At 38.2% G+C, this 18,794-nt stretch overlaps 2 protein-coding genes and 3 long non-coding RNA genes across 8 annotated transcripts in view; 1 reads left to right on the top strand and 4 right to left on the bottom strand.

The window, feature by feature from the left end:
• Positions 1–78: 78 nt before the first annotated feature.
• Positions 79–3,362, bottom strand: LOC144984477 (uncharacterized). Its single transcript, XR_013648201.1, has 4 exons — positions 3,201–3,362; positions 2,627–2,700; positions 1,881–1,962; positions 79–1,280 (listed from the first exon to the last, which is right to left on the bottom strand). It is a non-coding gene; the product is annotated as an uncharacterized LOC144984477 (long non-coding RNA).
• LOC105355919 (uncharacterized) lies at positions 2,121–2,518 on the bottom strand. Its single transcript, XR_910232.3, has 2 exons — positions 2,386–2,518; positions 2,121–2,307 (listed from the first exon to the last, which is right to left on the bottom strand). It is a non-coding gene; the product is annotated as an uncharacterized LOC105355919 (long non-coding RNA).
• A 1,023-nt stretch (positions 3,363–4,385) lies between the features above and the next one.
• LOC101158134 (ferroportin) lies at positions 4,386–10,032 on the bottom strand. The gene is made up of 4 exons (XM_023964676.2): positions 9,912–10,032; positions 9,494–9,748; positions 7,156–7,836; positions 4,386–5,821 (listed from the first exon to the last, which is right to left on the bottom strand). Exons 2-4 carry the CDS (start codon positions 9,744–9,746, stop codon positions 5,562–5,564), a joined length of 1,194 nt encoding a protein of 397 aa, XP_023820444.1. The 5' UTR covers positions 9,747–9,748; positions 9,912–10,032; the 3' UTR covers positions 4,386–5,561.
• Positions 10,033–10,254: 222 nt separating this feature from the next.
• On the bottom strand, positions 10,255–11,733 carry LOC144984476 (uncharacterized). Its single transcript, XR_013648200.1, has 4 exons — positions 11,631–11,733; positions 11,478–11,545; positions 11,172–11,331; positions 10,255–10,372 (listed from the first exon to the last, which is right to left on the bottom strand). It is a non-coding gene; the product is annotated as an uncharacterized LOC144984476 (long non-coding RNA).
• A 4,712-nt stretch (positions 11,734–16,445) lies between these two features.
• Positions 16,446–18,794, top strand: part of fhod3b (formin homology 2 domain containing 3b) — an 88,146-nt gene continuing 85,797 nt past the window's right edge. For 3 of the 4 annotated variants that reach the window (XM_023964615.2, XM_023964614.2, XM_078932941.1), the window contains exon 1: positions 16,462–17,001. In XM_023964615.2, the coding sequence (XP_023820383.1) occupies positions 16,837–17,001 (165 nt within the window). In that variant the 5' untranslated portion in view covers positions 16,462–16,836. Of the gene's footprint in view, positions 17,002–18,794 lie in introns of all 4 variants that reach the window. The other variant, XM_078932942.1, reaches the window with a different exon arrangement.

The following is an 18,794-nucleotide window of genomic DNA, read 5'->3' as shown; positions in this document are numbered from 1 at the left end:
TTATGCACCTGCCATTGTGGTAGTTACATCTTGGAGGTAGTGATGATTTTAACAAAAGATCAGTCATTGACAGACCTATGGTGTCATGCATTTTATTCATCAGCACTTTTAAACAATTTTGTTCCAATGATGAGAGCTTTGGTGAAGTTTATTGTGACTTCCATTTTTCAACATTTTAAAATTTGTATTGTTTAGTTTCCTTTCTCCAGGTCATCCATTACTAGGTTGCTTTTTTGTACAGCATAATTTGATCAGGAAGTAGATTCAAGGTGCTTTCCACAAACAAAATGATGAAGCAGCTCAAATAACACTTGAATAACAAAATTAAACTGCTAAAACAGAATTTGGTAAATTAAAAGAAAAACAGTCAATAATTGTTTTTACTTTTATTTGTAAAACCCTTGAGGTTATACTACAATGAAAAAATATGGTTGATACTTTTCATGAAATGTATAATGTGCCCAGTTTCACCTCACTGAGCCAATCCTCCTTGATATAAATCGATCTTACAGAAGGTATTGGTGTGACCATAGTGACCTTACCTGATACTGACCGTGTTGTAGAGTATACTGACAATACAGTCAAAGGGGGACCCCAGCCCAGAAATATTACAGGGTTGTGTCAGGCAGGGCATACAACGTAAAAACTCTGCCAAACCACCTGTGCAGGTCAGTGACAGCTGATTCAGTGTGGCGATACCTAAAGAGACATGCCAAAAGTTGCCAAAAACTGACAGAGTGGTGATGTTGCTACAAAAGGTTCACAAATCAAATCCCAGATTTAAAAAAAGACTTTTTTTTACCTCATCTAAAGAAAAGGCTAAGCTGCTTTTTGGGTACATTTTTTAAATTTGTGTTGCAGTGTCGCCAATTGGAAATTGTAATCAAATCACACATATTAAAAATATGTGTTGTTTGTATTATATCCAGTGTTTGTATTATATTATATATTATAATCCAATAAAAATAGACTTCTTGTAAGTTGTGCACTTACAACAAGACTTTTTTTGGGGGATTTTTTCTTTTTTAAAGCCACCAGTACTTGTCAAAAATGTACCATGCGATGTATGTGTGGTACACTTTCACTCAGGAAAGTGAAAATTCTTTCAGCAGAAAAATATATAGATTTAATTTGGCAGCAGTGACCCAGATTCTCCAGAAAATGAATTACAAAGTGAGACTGCCTGAAGCCAGGCTTGTTAGTGAGCTTCATCTAATGCACAGCGAAAGACGGGAGCCCCACAACATCCTTGGAAGGTGCGTGATTGTAGCCCTCAAGCTCTGCAAAAGAAAAAAGAAAAACACTGATGAAACTCTAAAGAGCTCTTGCAGAATCTCCTTTTGCAAAACATTAACCCTATTCAGTTAAATATGAATGAATAAAAAATGAGTTCTGGTTTTTCACAGAGAACATTAAACTGTGGAATCCCTGAAAAACAGTCTTTCAGAGTCGTTCAAATGTCCTTTCTTTGGTGTAAATGTAAACAGAATTCAAAGGGGAAGTCCTGTCATCCCACAGAAATGAACCACTGCTGGTCTCTGCTCCATATTTAGGTCTTGAGACCTTCCTGACCATCTGGAATAAACACCATTCTTCTCCACATAACTGGAATATTTCTACCCTTTGTAGTGGGGTCAAGGGAACATGTTTGTCCTATTAAAAAGTATCCTCTTTATCTGTGATCAGTATTTCTGTCCAACTTGAAGTGCAAGTAATGCGTATTTAGTGGAATAACAAAATTGATTGTCTAATGAATAATGTTTGGTTACAAGCAGCAACTCCCATCTGTCCTTCAGGTACTGAGGATAAAAAAAACACATTAAAACATTATAGATTAAAGCTGGAAGTTAGGTTAGACACACATGACAGCGAAATGTTACCATTTTGTCGGCAAAATATCGTTTTTTTACTTTTGATGTCATTTCAGGCTCCAAACTTTCTTAAACTGATTCTCTCTTCTGTCTGTAAAAGTCACAAATAACATAATGACATCATATTTGGCATATATGTACAAAATATGTAATCTTTACTTATAAAAACTAAACAGGAGCTGGTAAATGTCATGGTTTTCAGGCGAGACAGACCCAGATGCTGGAACTCAGAATGATCAGTCGGGTAAGTAACTTGGTAAGTGAGTTTAATCACAGGAAAAGTTGAAGAGAATAAATCCTTTGACAGGAGGGAATCCGGACGTGGCTCGTGGCGAGGCTGGAGGGAACACCGCGGCTGGAGGACTCCGCGCTCGGTTCAGGACGGCAGATGAGTGACGGCAGACTTCCACACAGGTGACCTTCGTTTGGGTAAATCCTGAGACAGAGAGGCAGAACATGAGAGCAAGGCAGGACAGAGACATGGGACTTGAGCAGGCTGACCAGGCGTAGTCACCGTTAGGAGTTAACGAACTGGCGTCGATGAATGGGTTGGATCTCCTTAAGAGTAGGCAGGTTGATGAGATGAAGTGGTCACAGCTGGAGGAAGTCAGGAGCAGAGCTGAGGGGGCGGGGCAGACCGAGGCACCGTGACAGTAAACCCTTAAACTTATGATTAAAGTATAATAATTGACCCTTTAATAACCCCCCCAAAAAAAGAAAACATTGGGGGCAATTAAAGATTTAACGGAGATTACCTGAATGTATTGAGGGTGTAATTGCAACTTTACCGTAATTGAAATCAGGTGTGACTGGATTTCGCCAACAAGGACTAAGAGGAACAGAAACGTAGAATAAAAAGGATGAAATGCACAAACCTCGATGCCAAAACAAATTTAACTTGAGTAAGACATAAAGAACAAAAGACACAGGTCTCAGTAGATCCTTTTACTAGCAAATTCCTCTATTGAGCAAGCAAGCAGTTTTGGCTTCAGGGGCCATCTAATTGTGTTAGTGTCACTTTAAGTTTTTTTTAAAACCAAAAAGCCTGTGTTTTGAAGTGTTCAAATGCATTTTCAAAATAAAACTCAGACTAAACGCTACGGAATAATTTATTTTATGTCTTGGAGTTTTCTTTCAGACTAATCTTTTTTGTCGGTCGTTTTTTATGTCGTTTTTTTTTACCATTTTTTGGAATTTTTTGGAATTAATTTTTTCAAGTAGTGCAGATGTCTTGTTTTTTTACTTTTTTTTTCTCAGATGCTACTTTACATGTCAATTTGTTTGCAAGTAAACATAAAAAAATACTAAAGAAGAAAATATAAATATCACCTATGTCCATATACAGTGAGAAGTCCCTGATTCAAATCCCAGCTGGGACCTTTCAGTGACGTCACATTTTCTCCACGTGTATGCATGGATTTTCTCTGGGACCTTCAACTTCCTCCCACCTTCCAAAAAGATGCTTCAAGGGCTAATCGGTTACTCTACAGGGTGTTCTAAAGTATTATGCAATTTTTTTATAGATGATGCTGTGTCTCTGGGCTCTTTGGATCACTGACATCAATCTCAAACACCTGTGATAATTAGTTTGTCAGGTGAGTTCAAATAAAGGACAATCTACCAAAGAAGGACGTTCCACATTATTAAGCAGACCAACATTTTTAGTGAGTATGGGAAAGAAAAAGGATCTCTCTGCTGCTGAAAAAGTGAGAAATAGTTAAATGCCTTGGCAAAGTATGAAAACTTTGGATATTTCACAAAAACGTAAGCGTGATCATTGTACTATTAAGAGGTTTGTCGCTGATTCAGAGTGCACTTGTCCCTAAGTGCTCATGTAGGAGAAATCATGTGGCCCTGCAGTAGAATGGTGACATGTGCAGGGTGTCAGGGTGTACCCCACTTTTTGCCCATCAGGATCCCTGGGACCCCAAAAAAGGATATGGCAGGTTAAGAAGATGGATGGATGGACATGTCCATATGCACATGTAAATGAAGCCATTATAATTACTTTTAAGAGAGTAAGAGAGTTTGTTGAATTGCTTGAAAAGGAGTGGGAGGAAGCAAACTTACAGGTATATATTCCCACCCCTACTGTGTTTTACTGAACAATTTTTTTCCATAGTTATCATACTCTGGCACTATTCTGTTGCACTAAAAAGACCTTGGTAACTAAATTCAACACATTTTTAGTTGCAAGAAATGCATGTTGGATTAGGTCAAATCCAACATCAAAGCTGCAATGGAGTAGAAATGGAACTTCTGCCTAAAACTGCAGTCTTAGCTTTTTTTATGACATCTGATTGGTTGGTTTTGCAAAAGTTGTCACCACTCCAGCTTCATTCCTGATGACAGAATTCCAATATTTTGTAAACTACTATGAAAGAGTTCCATTTTTTAACATATGTGGCATTAAAACCGATCAACCAAGAATGAGCCTCAAATGTCTCATAATACCCTTGTGTTTTAATATCCTTTAAAATCATCAAGTCATTGACCCAAAATCACTTATTTATCTTTATTATCATAAATATCAGTCATAAAAATAAGGATAACAAAAAATACAGAAGCTTCACAGTTTCACATACAAATATATGGAGATCTGATGTGTTTGCTTTGGCAAAATCTTCAGCCTGGATCTTCTCTGTACATTGACAAAGTATAAAAATATGAAGTAGTTGAGATCGAGTCCCGAGATGTTTGTATTCTTAGCTGAGGTAACTTAGTGTTTAGTTCATCCGAACTACAGAAGAATGAAGCAAAGGCTAAAACAAATAACTCCAACAATAGTGATCAACGTTTGCTATAAAACTACTGTTGGTTTCAACCTTGTCAGAAAACGGAGCTCCTCTTGGATTTCTATGAAACTAACAATGCCACTCTTTATAAGGGAAAGGATGTTTTGAAGAAGATAATTCATCCAAATACATGAAAAATCTAGATTAAGTAAGTGCTAATGGAGTTTGGCGCTTTATGATGTGCTGATTTGTACTGCTGCAGCACAAAAACAAGGCTGACGTGCATAACAGGAAGGCAACTGTTTGCTTGATTCATCCACAGAGAAACAAACCAGGGGAAGTCATTTCACTTTGTCCATTCTAGGGGTAGGCTGCCTTTAATATTTATTGTTTCATAAAACAGTCCCCACATCATTTTCCCTTTGTGCTCCTTTTTGGACAACCTGGAATATTTCCAATGGACGGATCAGTAGCAACAATGCCACTTGTCAGAGGAACTTTCCGGCTTGTTTTTCTGTACATCATTCACATTAAAGTCCTTTTCGGAACACTGGCTCCTTACTGAGTGAGTGACAGACAAATCTCGCCATGCACCCACCCTCCCCAACACCCCGCTTCCTTCTTCTAGCTGCCAGACTTAAGAAAGCGTCTAACAGCTGCAACACCTCTGCAGACTTCACACAGGTACATGCTGAAGTCTTAGACTTGTGTCTGGTTGTCTGTTGTTTTAGGATAGACAGGTACACAAACCTCTCAGCGGATGCAAATGAGTCGAAGACAACACTGCACCTGAGCTCTGCTGCTGTGGCACACCAGACAGTGACTGAGCCCAGCCCAGTCCCAAACAGACTGTTGCAAGGAGATTGCAGACGGAAAAGGAGCGAGGCATTCATTTTGAAGTGGATTCAGTGCTGGTAAGCGTAAAACGCAAGGATATGCAAGCTGTTCTACCCGTTTAAGTATCCAGGCGGTGTTTTCTCTTTGCTTTATATGCATACATGAAGTACATCGTGTGCCCGGTGGTGATGAATAATACAGAAATGATCACTAAGATGCCAAAGTGTTCAGGTTGGGGAGCGGAGATCACCATGATGAAGTGAAGCAAGTCCATCAGGTAATTCATGGAGCTCTGAACTCCATTCACCACGCCTCTTTCTGACTCACAGATGGTCTCCTGAAGAAGCTGGGTCACGGTGAGGTCAAAGGACCACAGACCTACAATACAGTTGCCATTAAAAAAGGAATTTCAGTAAAATCAGACATCAGCAGAGCATCAGCTTTATTCCAGTCTTGAGCTTAGTTGTGAGTTAAACACTTTTGAGCTACACTAGTTGTTAAATTGTGTGGATGCAGACACTACTATAATTGAAATTTTGTGAGCTCAAGAAATTAACCTCAAAAATCCGTTGACTTCTCTTTTGCTCAGACAGAAAGATAGATGTCAAAGTCCATAAGGCTAATCATAAAATAAAAGGTGATGCATGGGTAATGTTTTACAGGAACCACAGTAGGATGCACATTCATTTGATATTTTTCTAACATAAAAAATAAAAACATTTTCAAACAATAGGTGCTTTTTAAAATAGTTATCTGGCCTTTATTTGTATTTTGTATTTTCCTTTCACACGCTGTAAAGGGAAATATGCAGTTTCAAATTATCCTCATTGAGGGACACAATTGCCCTAAGTGAACTCTAGACCCTTGACTGGCATGTGTATATGTGGAATGTGCTAAAGAGACATTTCAGATTTTTTTTCTTTTGTAATTCATGCTTCTCTCTTGCTGTTGTTTTTACTATTCAAATAGCACACTGTTTTTCCTCTTTGGTCTTCCAATAGTCAATGTGGATTTACAGTATAGGTGAGCTACACAAGGGTTCATTGGCCAATAAACTGGGACCCTTGTTTTCAGGCAGACCAGAGTTTACTTGATTGACCAAAAGAAAATCGAATCTGCCAGACAAAGTAGACCATTCATTGTAGCAACGGTGTGAAAGCACTCTGAAGCTACGTTCACACCGGCCTCAGCAACAAGGGTTTCCATGAAATGTATATGTAAGTGAGTGTATATGTGTGTTTCTGGCTTCCACGTTCAAAACTCTCACTTTGCCCTGTCATTAACCACATCTTTAAGACTCTTTTTTGAGCTCTATGTACAAAACATGCATCTCTTGAACGTGTGTTGAAAGTTAAACCAGTTGAATCAATAGGGACTAAGATTTGGCGTCCTTTTTCGTTCACCAAAGTGCCAGACGCTTGAAAATTGATCATGGAGGAGAAATGAATAATTGCAGTTTGTACCCGGCTTGAATTATACAACACCAAGTGTTTCATTTATTGAAACAGAGCTGTTAAAGAAAAAGCCTGGGGCAAAATTCATGTGATTTGCACGGCTTCAACTTTTTTACCAAGCTTCTTCTAACTGTAACTGCATCCGCTATCGGGTAGTGACAGTCCAGCGTGAACACCATATGATAAATGAACACTCATTCTTGAACACGTGTCACGTGCCCAATGCAAACGTAGCATAAGTCAACTTTTGACACTTACCAATGCGTGCTGTGATGACTCCGAGGAACAGTAGAATAATAGAGATGTACGATTCTGGTGCTGTTCCGGGTGGCACATTATCAAAAAGTACTGTATTGTTGGTCCAGTGGATGGAGGAGCGATCGGGGAGCAGTGGTTGATTGTTGCCCCCTGTCAAAGGGTAAGTGTGTTTTTGGCTTTGACTTGCCATCCCTCCAGGTTCAGCAGATGAGTTGTAGGTAAAGTAGGGCATCAGTAAACTGAGATCCACAGGGCTTCCAGGAGCAAACACAGAACACACACAAAAGAGCAGGCAACCCAGATGGAGGCAACTGGAAATGATGCCTGTGTTAATGAGGCCATAGGTCTTCCTGAGTCTGGTGAACATTATGGTGCCCATTAACCCTGCGACAGCTGACACGCCCATCAGCAGACTCAGAAGAGAGCCGCTGATGCCCTGTGTGTAGGCATAGCCGGTGGTGATACAGTCGAAACCCAAGACTGTGGTGTAGAGGAAAGCCAGGCCCATTCCTGCCAGGAAAACAGGCTGGTGATAATAGGCCATCCAGCCATCTTTACATGTGCTCACCAACCAACGAAACCTTCGGAAACACAGAGGCACTTTTGTGATGTCTTTTGAATGCACGCTTAAGTTGCAGTTGCCCTCTGTCAGAGCCTGAGGTTGTCCAACAAGGCCTTGTCCTGATGCAAAAAACAAAAACAAAAAACAATGTCAGGCTTCATTTTGGATCATCTCTTTTAGAGCTGTTTTCAGCACTGCTTCTATTCAATGCCAGAGCTTAAGTTACCTGATTAATTTACAGTAATGCTTTTTAGCTGACGGAAGTTGGAAATTATCACAAGAAAATATATTATAATACTAACTTACACTGCTCAAACAGCCTCAATAAATGCTAAATTGGCTAAATACGAATAAATACCAAATGGATATATCCTGTGTATAAATATTTCAGGTTAAAGTGACAGTACTTATATGAAACCTTTCAAAATATGGTTCAAAAAATAAATTCTGCTTCAGAATGCTGAAAACGTTACATCTGCCTATGTATTTTTGGTTTATTAAAACGCGTAATATTTCAATAATGATTAAAATGAAGACCACCAAAAATATAAGCATACTGAAAGAGATAAGCATCTAAATATGAAACTGGTAAAAGAAAAATAATCATCCAGAATATGTAATTTACAGAAGGCTTTTTGCTCTCCACACACAAATCAACAAAAGTCATAGAAAGCAACAAGAACAGGGCATTCAACTTATTAAACAAAATTTGGATAAAACGTTTTCTAAAAATACCTGTGCTAGATTTTCTTTTGTTTAAACTCTTAATTAAGCTAAATACATACCGTATTTTCCGGACTATAAGTCGCTCCGGAGTATAAGTCGCACCAGCCCAAAAATGCATTATAAAGTAGAAAAAAACACAGATAAGTTGCACTGGACTATACGTCGCATTTTGACGGGAAATTTATTTGACAATATCTGAGACCAAGAACTAATAAGTTCCACAACCTCATATGACACAATCATAGCAGACTGTTTATCTCATAATTTCACAGTAATTCTTTCTCATACTTATTTATTTATTCCTTTCATGAAGCATCATTAGCCAACTAATACTCTGTTTTCATCCTGTATTTGTAGAAACAGTTGTCATTTTTATTGCATTTCTGAATCTATGAAATCATTGGAAAATAGAATATTAGGTTGTTAGCCTTCAAGATCTTACTGCAAAAAAAGGTTTGCTGATTCTCTGAGTCACTTAACATACTCTTAACACTTAACATACCTCATACATCAAATTGACCCAGGAGCATCATCTCTGTTCCTCACAAATGAACAGGAGGGTTAACAATGTATTTATTTCTAATATAAGTCGCTGCGGAGTATAAGTCGCACCCCTTGCCAAACTATGAAAAAAAGGGCGACTTATAGTCCGGAAAATACGGTATGTATAAAAGCTTTAGGAAGCATCTTCCCATTTATTTTATCATTGATGGCACTTGTTGAATTGTTAACAAAAGATTTCTTACTCAATGAAAAAATGTATACATTTTTTGTTGATGATTTTGTGCGTGACAAAAAAACGAACTTTAAAACTTTAATGACCTTTTTTTTTTTACTATATGTTGGATGCCACCTTTTTACTATCACATTTAATAATAAGCATAATAATAAAAAGCATCTCTACTAATATGTGCAATCGTGATTTAATTGCCCTTCATAAGTGTTGACTGTGGGCTTTTAAAGGATCTTTCTAGAGAATTTTAAAATAAAATTATGGCATTTCAATAAGGCAGAAGGTTTTTACCAAAACTCCCAGCATTCAGTTCATACCTCGATTTCCTCTCCTTATCTTCTTCTTGAAGCACACCTGATCATCCTCATCTGTGGGTGGTTTGACAGACAAAGCAGGAACAATGCGGTACACCCGCGACAAGAAGAAGAACTCTACAATCAGAGATAAAAGGTTCCACCCCAGGATGAAGCCACAGCCCACCACGTTTGAGGCCAGGGTCATTACCTGTCCCACTGCCAGTGGGGCCAGGATGTTCGTCACCTGATCTATCCTCCTCATGGTTGCATTCATTCCTTTTGTTTGGATGAAACACACATCGGTTAAACCGTGTTCTCCCGTGAAATTTTCAACCACAGCACAACGTAAAGAAAACATTTTCTTAAAGCATTCATCCTGCGTCATGTTGAAACGCAAGATCAAAATATTCAAAGAATATAAAATGGTAAACGCCCTCACCAGCAAGGTGACCTCTGTTGTAGCCTGTGATAACTACAATCCAGTCCCTCTGTATGGCAATGGTCAGCGCTGTACTTGCAAGGTTTGCCACATCTGCCAGGATGATCACCACCGTATAACAAACCACCTTGTGTGAGTTTTGCGATGCAACATGTTACTATGACAGCATAAAGCAGCCACCAGCTCAAAGGACAAACAGCAGTGACACAAGAAAGACAAGAGAACAACAGAGTGACTCCTCCCAGTAAGGATTGTGGTTAGCATAGTCTGAATAGATCACTATTTTACTGTGTTTTGACAGTATTTACTAATAATTGACAGGACATCAATGAAGTGTCTACTTACAGTAAGCCATCCATCCCAGATTTGTTCAATCCTTTGCTTGTATGAGAACACCAACATAAGCACAATGCTACAAACAGTCACTGAGGTGTTCTGGATGAAAAGAGATGCATGGGCAACTAAAACAGAAGATGAGAAAAGGTCGTTTCAGACTTTTTGAAACACCACGTTTTTTGTTTGTTTTTTAAGTCTCACTCCCATTATATTCTGATCTATTGTAAAGGGTTCCCAGTGGTGTTTTAATTATGATTGTGTTGTTTTTAAGCAAAATAAAAACTGTGATGCTTTCTAGGACATCGTTTCTGCAGGGCTGCAGTAGTTCATCAGAAATTTGCCTCTGGGTTGGGGGCGGGACTGTTGGCACGTAGTAAGCCCGTCCCTATTTCCCATCTTTTTCCCATCTTTCCTTTGTACACACTCTACCTGCTAGCTTACAGACCCTCACATACCTAACCTAACATTATCGGAGCAACAAAAAAGACGAGCAAAATTAGAGTTATCCAGCGGTAGTCAGATGCCAGCTCAGACAAGGAAAGTGAAGATGTGCATGGATCTATTTGTCTACAAGTGGATGCAATGCAATGGAGCATAAAGCATGTAGCTTCTACGTCACAACTACGAGCTTTATCCAATGATAATGATCTGAAGAAATAAATACTAAGAAATCATATTTTAAACTGAATTTTTTTATACATGACCATCATGAGAAATATGCCACAAGAAAATGTTAAAACACCAAAATCATAATTTTCATCAATTTGAAACGATTGATTTCCAATTAAAAGTGATTGAAATACTCAAAGTGGAAACTAAAAACATGATTTCTTATTCTGAAACTTGAATGAAAAATATGTTTGCACTTTCAATAAAGTACTGTATGCGAAAGTTTACATCGACATGTGATAAACATCTGCGTACCTTTATTTCTAGGGTTACGGTCAACCCAATCTCCAATCAAGGCCCCAAACAGGAGCACTGACCCTGCCACCACCAGTCCAAACACAGCAGTCAGGAGTAGGTTATGGCCATACAGCTCAATGAGGAAAACAGAGATTGCGAAGTGCCACATGCGGTCACCCTACGGAAAACAAGACAGAAAAAAACATATCATGACGTCTGTAATTACAAGACTGGATCAGAATGCTTACATAACCCAACCACCTTTCATTTTTGCTCTCTAATCTTTTGTTCTTTGAACAGGTTATGAAAGGAAAGGTTTCTTACCCACATTGACAAGGCTCCACTGACATAGATGAGAAACTTGGGACCTTTGAGGTAGACAAGAGCTGAACCTTGCAAGAACATGAATGAGAAATTAAAATTCAAAGACCATGTAAATGCTCTGCAGAAATCCTGGACATATCTAGTGATGTTAACCTGGTATGCTCCTTGCTTTTTTAACTCTTGACTCTCTGGCATCAGACTCCAACTCAACCACAACCTCGCTGCACTGAGAGGCGTCTGCTTGCTGAGACATTTCCTAGAAAGAAGATTGTTTTTAAAAAAAAGTACATTTGACCAGTTGATGAGGGTATTTGTACTGCAGGCAAGTGATAGTATCACTTTGTTGACACTATCAAACTGTTCCTTTTAAAAGCAAGCAGAGTAAAATATAGGAGCCACAAAGAAGTGTCCAGTGGTGCTGCTATGTTAACTGATCCCGTATCCTTTTTCCTTCGACTACAAATGTACTTTCTCGACAATTTTGTACCACTACCTTTGAAGTGTGCCCCAAAAAAATGTCCAAAAGTTAGTACACATGGTCAGACTACATGTACGTTTGGCTATATAATGCCTTTCTGCTAGTTTACCACAAGATTTAGCAACACCTAACTGCTTTTATAACTACAAAACCCTCAATAATGCAGTCCTTTAACTCACGTCTGTGCAGCATTAGTTGTCACCTATGTTTGGATGTGGTACTCAGTCCTTGCTGTTGTTCCTTAGCGATTTATTCCGTGCCATGTAATCTACATCTAGAATGCTAGTCTTTCCTGAGAGCTGGAACTCAAGCTGTAATAGTTTGAAAGGCTTAATAGCATCACCGTGTTCAAGTGCACCATTGTATGAAAGTGCCAGAAAAGCAGAACAGCCAGGGGGACAACAAAAGCAGCCAGCATATTCTAACGCACGTGACACCGTTGGGACAATATCACTGTACAGCACACACAAAAAAAGACACTGTGTGACCAAAAGTACACACATTACCACACATGGCCAGTGAGGGCATGCATGCACCTCCACCCACACGTGCGCTGTCCTGCTTTTCGTACACCCACATGCACTGTTGACATGTAAAAAGAAAAGGAGACATAAAGGACACATCATGCAACCCTCCATCACTCTTGCAGTTAGCACAGGCTGAAGACCTCCACTGCTCCAGATTTCTCTCATTTTCATTATTAATGAACACAGATTTTAAAAACGCAACTTTTGTTGTTTTTTCTAAAATGAAAGTTCGTATTCATTTGAAGTCTTTTCAAAGAAAGCTTGACTCAACCTGACTTGACTGGAATCCCACCTGTGATGTTCTGATACACCCATTGTGCTACATCAAGGACAACATAATAAAAAAACATGGAGGGTTGGATGACATTATTTGGGATTATTTAAAAATATTTTTAAAAGTTCTCACTGTATCAGAAAGGATAATGAGCCAAAACAATTAATCCATATTATGTAGACAAATCTCAATCTGTATTTTGTGAAAATCCTTTCTTTGACAATATGTTGTTTAGCCGTTGTTTATTTTCTCTTAGGGGTAAGTTGGAGCATTAAAGATCCAAAAAAGCAACATTTAGAACACAAATATTTAATGTTGTTTAACATCAGTTCACTGGTGCTAAACCCACGTGAATCATGACATCATTTTCTGATGATGGATTTGGCCTAACTTCTTGGAGACTCAATTACAACCATCCCAACAGTGACCCTGGCTGGACAAAATGTGTTCCTACAACTTCTTGTTTTCCCTTCCGTCTATAATTGAAGACTATACTAATCGGGTACTTTTAAATCTAAGGTTACTAAAGACAAATATGCAAAAAAAAAAAAAAAATCAATTATTTAAAAATGCAAATATAATGTGCTCTGTTCTGAAAAAATAGCAAAGCCATCCATTAGGTTTAAGTGTTACATTGACTTTTGCTTTTGTTTTTGATGAAAAAGACATGTGGGCAAGTCACAAAAAAGGAGGCTTTGTCTATTTGTCTATTTGTCAAAGACAACAGGATAACAGGGACTTGAAAGAATAAGCAAATATTACTGTCCCTGTATGTTCCATGAATGAAAGTCAAGTTAAATTACTACATTAAGACTTTATAGGAAAGCAGCAGCTTTTGCTATTGTACCTTTTAGCTTATAATAGGAGCTGTCTGCAAAATCATAAATATCCGAAGAAAAAAAACACTTAAGTGTGGATGTAAAGAAAAAATCAATGAAAAAAATAAGTCGAAAGATCCAGACAATAGCAAAAGTCAAGACAAAACAGCAAAAAACTATATTGGTAGATACAAATAAATGAAAAATAACAATTCATAACAAAGACATGTTTTTTTTCTACTGTGACTATGAAAAATGAGCAACAACAACCATTCAGTGTAAGCTCTTATAGACCAATTAACAAAAGAAAGAACATTTGTTAATTCTCTCCACTACAAAGGCCTTAACATAGGATAACCTCATACAATAATGATTGTAGATAAAAGTATTATTTTATTATGAATTTAAAAAGAGACTGAATCTTATCACAAAAATCTTTGGAAATCTTTGGAAATCTTATCCCACCCACAAAGGAGAGTCAGGATTGAATGCATAGACACAGAGTCAGAAACTCCACAGGTTTAATACTGAGACAAAGGAAAAAGGAGAAGTTTGACAAAGCAAATGACCTGACAACCAGGATGATGACTTCAATTTAGACAGCTGTTTAGCAACTGAAACCAGGTGAGACTGTAACTGGAGAACTCACAAAACTGAGAAAACACAATTCTAAAGATAGCAAACAAAAAGGCAAAGCCCTCACAAGGAGACCAGGCTTCAAATGTTTGATGTCATGTGTGATCTCTAAAGGTACTGTACATTCACAGTTTCTCCAAGGGTTGGAGGCAATCTATAAATCATGGATATCTTGTCCTTGACATCCTCATTCTGGCCTGAAAGCACTTAATCTTCCCAAAAATTAAAAAGTGAAACTAAATATTATTTGCTTGAAAAACATGTTGAAATATGAGCAGGATTTTTTTTTAATTGATAATTTTCTCTGTCTTTACCTGCTTTAAAAATGAATTTTGTGATTAAAACATGGAGAACCTTTATGCCTAATAATAAAGATTTATTGCAAAAGCCTTCTGACTTCAGTAATCTTTGAGCAACAGTGAAGGCAGGGTAAAATTCACTTTTTTGAGGTTTTTCCCTGAATACCAAAGAACAAATATTCAGATCCAAAGGTGTTAAACACCGACAGGACAGTGTGGCCGTGGCTGATGATTGCTGAGACCATCCAGGTGGAGAAGAGCCATCAAGCTCTTACCAAATCTCACACACAAGCACAGAATACATGAATTTCTTCTGAAGTAACATTTCAATTTAAGAAGATGAAGAATTTTCACTGTTTTATTAACGTTGTCACTTTTTTCAGCTTCTCAGGAGCTGTCTCAGAAGAGCTCAAGAGAGAGAGGAAGAGCATCGCACATTTGATGGATCTAATAAAGCAAAGGTGAAAGGGTAACTTAAAGCAGGTGTTCTGTGACAATTTCTGCATAGTTTGAAATCAGTGCTAACGCAGAACATCAAAGTCAGACACCTTAAAATGACCATAAACTCACACTATTTGCACTTAATAATAATGGAACGTCTGAACATGTGCTGCAACATTGTGTAAATCAAAGAATTATAAAAAGAATCAAATGAAAGTAAAAAAAAAAAAAAGCTAAACATGTCAATTTCAGCACTTAAAAAGAAATATTGTTTGGTGAAGTCAGTTTGATGATGTGGGCCAGGGTCTTCCTCACTAGAAAAGAGGATTCAAAGACAATCTGATATTCGTCACGTCAGTCTGTGGGTTAACACTATCCCCTTGTTGTTCTTGATGGTTTGTCAGAGATAACTTCCAAAATTTGGGAGGGGAGAAGCTGAAAAGGGATCAGCAGATCAAACCTCAATCTTTTGCATACATTTGGAAACAGCTTGAGTGTGCGCTGACTTGTGTTAAAAGGTTTACAAATGATCAGCATGAAGAACAGGCCTGGGTGTTACAACAGCAGGTGTTTCCCTTTGGGCTTTTGAGGCTCACTTTTCTTAATAATGGTGTTTAGTTTTTATTGCCAATACATATTTTTAGACTTTTTTTTTTCATCCAAAACTCTGAACATGATTTAATGGCAAAATAAAAACAGGTAATTCACCTTAGAGTGTGATGAGAAATCTATGAATGGATTTATATTCCTAAAATCCAACCAGAAAGGTCTGTCTGAGGCAAGTCATTTATCCAATCGACCTTTACCATTATAAAATCGTTTTCAACACTTTGAATTTTACAAAGACATGTAATCATACAGTGTGGTATAATGTTGTAAAATGTTCCATTTGTATTATTTTGATGTGAAAAAACAACAGTGGAAATGGATAAAATTGGAATGGATTTCCCATTAATTCTTGTTTATTTGTGCACATTTTTAATTAACACTCGATTATCGTGCAAGAAATACAAGAAATATAGAAAACGTCACCTGCACTGTTCAGTACCTAGGTATTAATCTCTGGTTGAATATTTAGCTAAATATGTCCTAAATGGATTTTAGGTCAGTGAATCAGATCAAATCAGATCGTTTAAAATGAACCAAGATTGGCTATAAATCGTATTAGCAACCACAGTTCATAATATGAATTAAATCGTTAAAATTAATTGTTGCACCCATAAATTCAGCAGATGCATCAGTTAATGGAAAAAAAGACATTCCATAAATTTGAGAGCTATTGGAAAACAAAATCAAGTAAAAGCAATCTTGATTTTCTATTGTACCTTTCATAAAGTTTTGTGCTGTTTTGTTAACATGTCACACTGATGTTTTAATTGTCACACCGGTTCTGCAGTTGTCATTGCCGCCACTAGAGGCCGCCATTGTAAGTGTAACCCGAGCCGGCCGCGAGCTCTGACCGCCGAATCCCCTGGCGGAGTTTAAGCAGGGAGCTGCTTCTCATCGCTCTCACAGACCAGGCACCAAGTGCAGGAGTCCTGTCCGCACTCTGCAGTCTGTCTCAACACCTCAGCCGCCCGCAATGCCCTTGGATGCTGCAGCTCTGCTCGCCTCCCCCCCCGCTCTGACCAGCGGCTCCTTCTTCAGCCTTCAGGCGCGGACTCTCACTCACTGAGCCTCATCTGCACGGCATGGAACTAATGGGGGACATCCAAGGATAACAGGCTGCGGGGTTGTTATATTTTTTTGTTGTTTTTTTTTTTTTTTTTCCATTTGCCACTGCAGAGGACCTGTCGGTAGTTCGCAGCCCCAGAGGAGGAGGAGAGGGGGGCCTGCGCTTCCACCGATTTGATGATCTAAAAGTCCCTTTGCATGGACGGATCATCATGGCCACCTTTATATGCAGGGTGCAGTTCTTAGATGATACAGATCCATTCAATAGCACCAATTTCCCTGAGCCCACCAGACCCCCTCTGTACACGTTCAGGGAGGATATTCCTCTGATCAATCAGATTGCTGGAGTCCACAGGCAGCTGAAAGCCCCACAGAAGGTATGCACACATGTATGCACTCATGCTTGGCTTTGCTCCTGTTGCTTTGCATGCTTTCATGAGCATATAGTTGAGTTACCATAGTGAAGAAGTAGCCTGAACCTGATGGGGTTACTGTGCTACCAGACAGAACAAATGAGTTGATTTTAAGGAATGATGGATTTGTGACATGTGGGGGAAAACACCAGATCATTGCAGTGGAGTACAAGGAGTTGTTTTTGATTTATTAATTTTTTTGTTTAATTTTTGCAGATTTACAAATAAACCCTCTTGCAATTTAGCAGTCCAATTTCAGTGTTACCCATGCAAAAAAATTAATAAATGCTTCATGGCAAATGAGGATGACATTCCTGATCATTGAACAACTTCAATAGAAGGATTTTTGTGCACATTAAGACAGTTAAAAAAAACAAATTTGTATTAATCACATGTTCAGTAAAAAAAAAAAAAAGTATGTCGTCATTTCTTTGGGCTCCAGAAAGTGTGAACTTCAAATAATCAATATTTTATCTTATTTTTTTCCTCACACGTCATCCTTTAGGTGCGTTCCTAACATTCTGGTTCTCAAAACTGCACATTATGTCTGATCAGCTTTATCACATCGGACTTGATTCTCCTCTGCTGCCAAAGTTGGACTTCCCAAGATCAACAATGTTGCAGCCAATTCAAAGGCTCAAAATAACTGACTGTTCCTTTTTGGTATGGTGCAACTGCCTTGTTCAAGATTGCCAAAAGGCAAATACTGAGACAAAACATAGACATGAATGTCTCTCCTTCTTTCTCTCTGTAAGCCTCAGATTCTAACTTATTTGTGAATTTTGTCTTTTTTCCATTTGGTTTAAGAATTATATGTATATTTTTTCATAATGAAAAGTGTAATTAAAATAAAAAAAGACCCAGCATCTGACTAGTCACCTTTAATTGAGAAGTTGTGTAAATTAGCATTTAATTGGGATTATTCCAAACCCTGTCATATAAGTCATGGAACTTTAGGAGGGTGTAGATCTCTCCTAAACCTGCTAATATATCATTATACAGCCCTCTCAGACTAACCAGCAGTATAAGAGGATGTCCACTGTTGGGCAGAGGAGAGAAGCTGGCAGAATGATTAAACATTAATGAACTTCATCCTTTCATTTGGTCGTAGCTGAGCTGCAAGCTGATCTGCAAACTAAACAAAAAGAAAGCCTGTGCTTGGGTTGTGTGGTTTAATCACATGGGTATTGGTGGTTATTTGTAACCATGGAGACAAACAAAAAGCAGTCAGGTGGATGTTGTCACCAGATCTAAGCAGTAAACTTTTTTTAAGCCCCTTAAAGTTAAAAAATATCATTTTCCCAGCGTAACCCAGTAAATCCCATCGGGAAAGATTTAAAAACAAACATTACATTTTTATGTTAATGTATTATATATGCCCTGCAACAGACTGGCGACCTGTTCTGAGTGTACCCCGCCTTTGCTCAACAGTAGCTGGATTGGCTCCAGCAACCCCATGACCCCAAATGGGATTCAGCAGGTCCTGAAGATGGATGTTTATAGTATATGAACCTTTTGTCCATGGTGTAGTTCCTTCCCGTTAGGTTTTTCATGTTTTTGGTTGTTGAGGTGCTTGAGTTATACTGCACTGTCTATGTCTTCTATCTTGACATTGCAGTAGTACAGAGGTTACATTTTGATGTTTTTGTTCTTGCTTTTATATTTTTTAAAACTTTTGATGAAACACAGCCTTTCATGTGCGTATTTACATACAATAGCTATGGGCTCTAATGAGATAAAAAGGCTTCTCTCTGGGT

The sequence above is a fragment of the Oryzias latipes genome, chromosome 16, assembly GCF_053564925.1.
Source record: "Oryzias latipes strain Hd-rR chromosome 16, Olatipes_Hd-rR_3.1".
In the NCBI taxonomy this organism is placed as follows: Eukaryota; Metazoa; Chordata; class Actinopteri; order Beloniformes; family Adrianichthyidae; genus Oryzias; species Oryzias latipes.
This window is presented reverse-complemented; position numbering and strand designations above follow the sequence as displayed.

What these genes read in the sequence shown, in the direction of transcription:
- LOC101158134 (XM_023964676.2), bottom strand. Translation starts at nt 9,746, where the DNA reads ATGAATGCAACCATGAGGAGGATAGATCAGGTGACGAACATCCTGGCC. An exon ending in GATAAGGAGAGGAAATCGAG is followed by an intron (nt 7,837 to 9,493) that starts GTATGAACTGAA and finishes TTTTTGCATCAG; the next exon opens with GACAAGGCCTTGTTGGACAA. An exon ending in AGTCATCACAGCACGCATTG is followed by an intron (nt 5,822 to 7,155) that starts GTAAGTGTCAAA and finishes ACTGTATTGTAG; the next exon opens with GTCTGTGGTCCTTTGACCTC.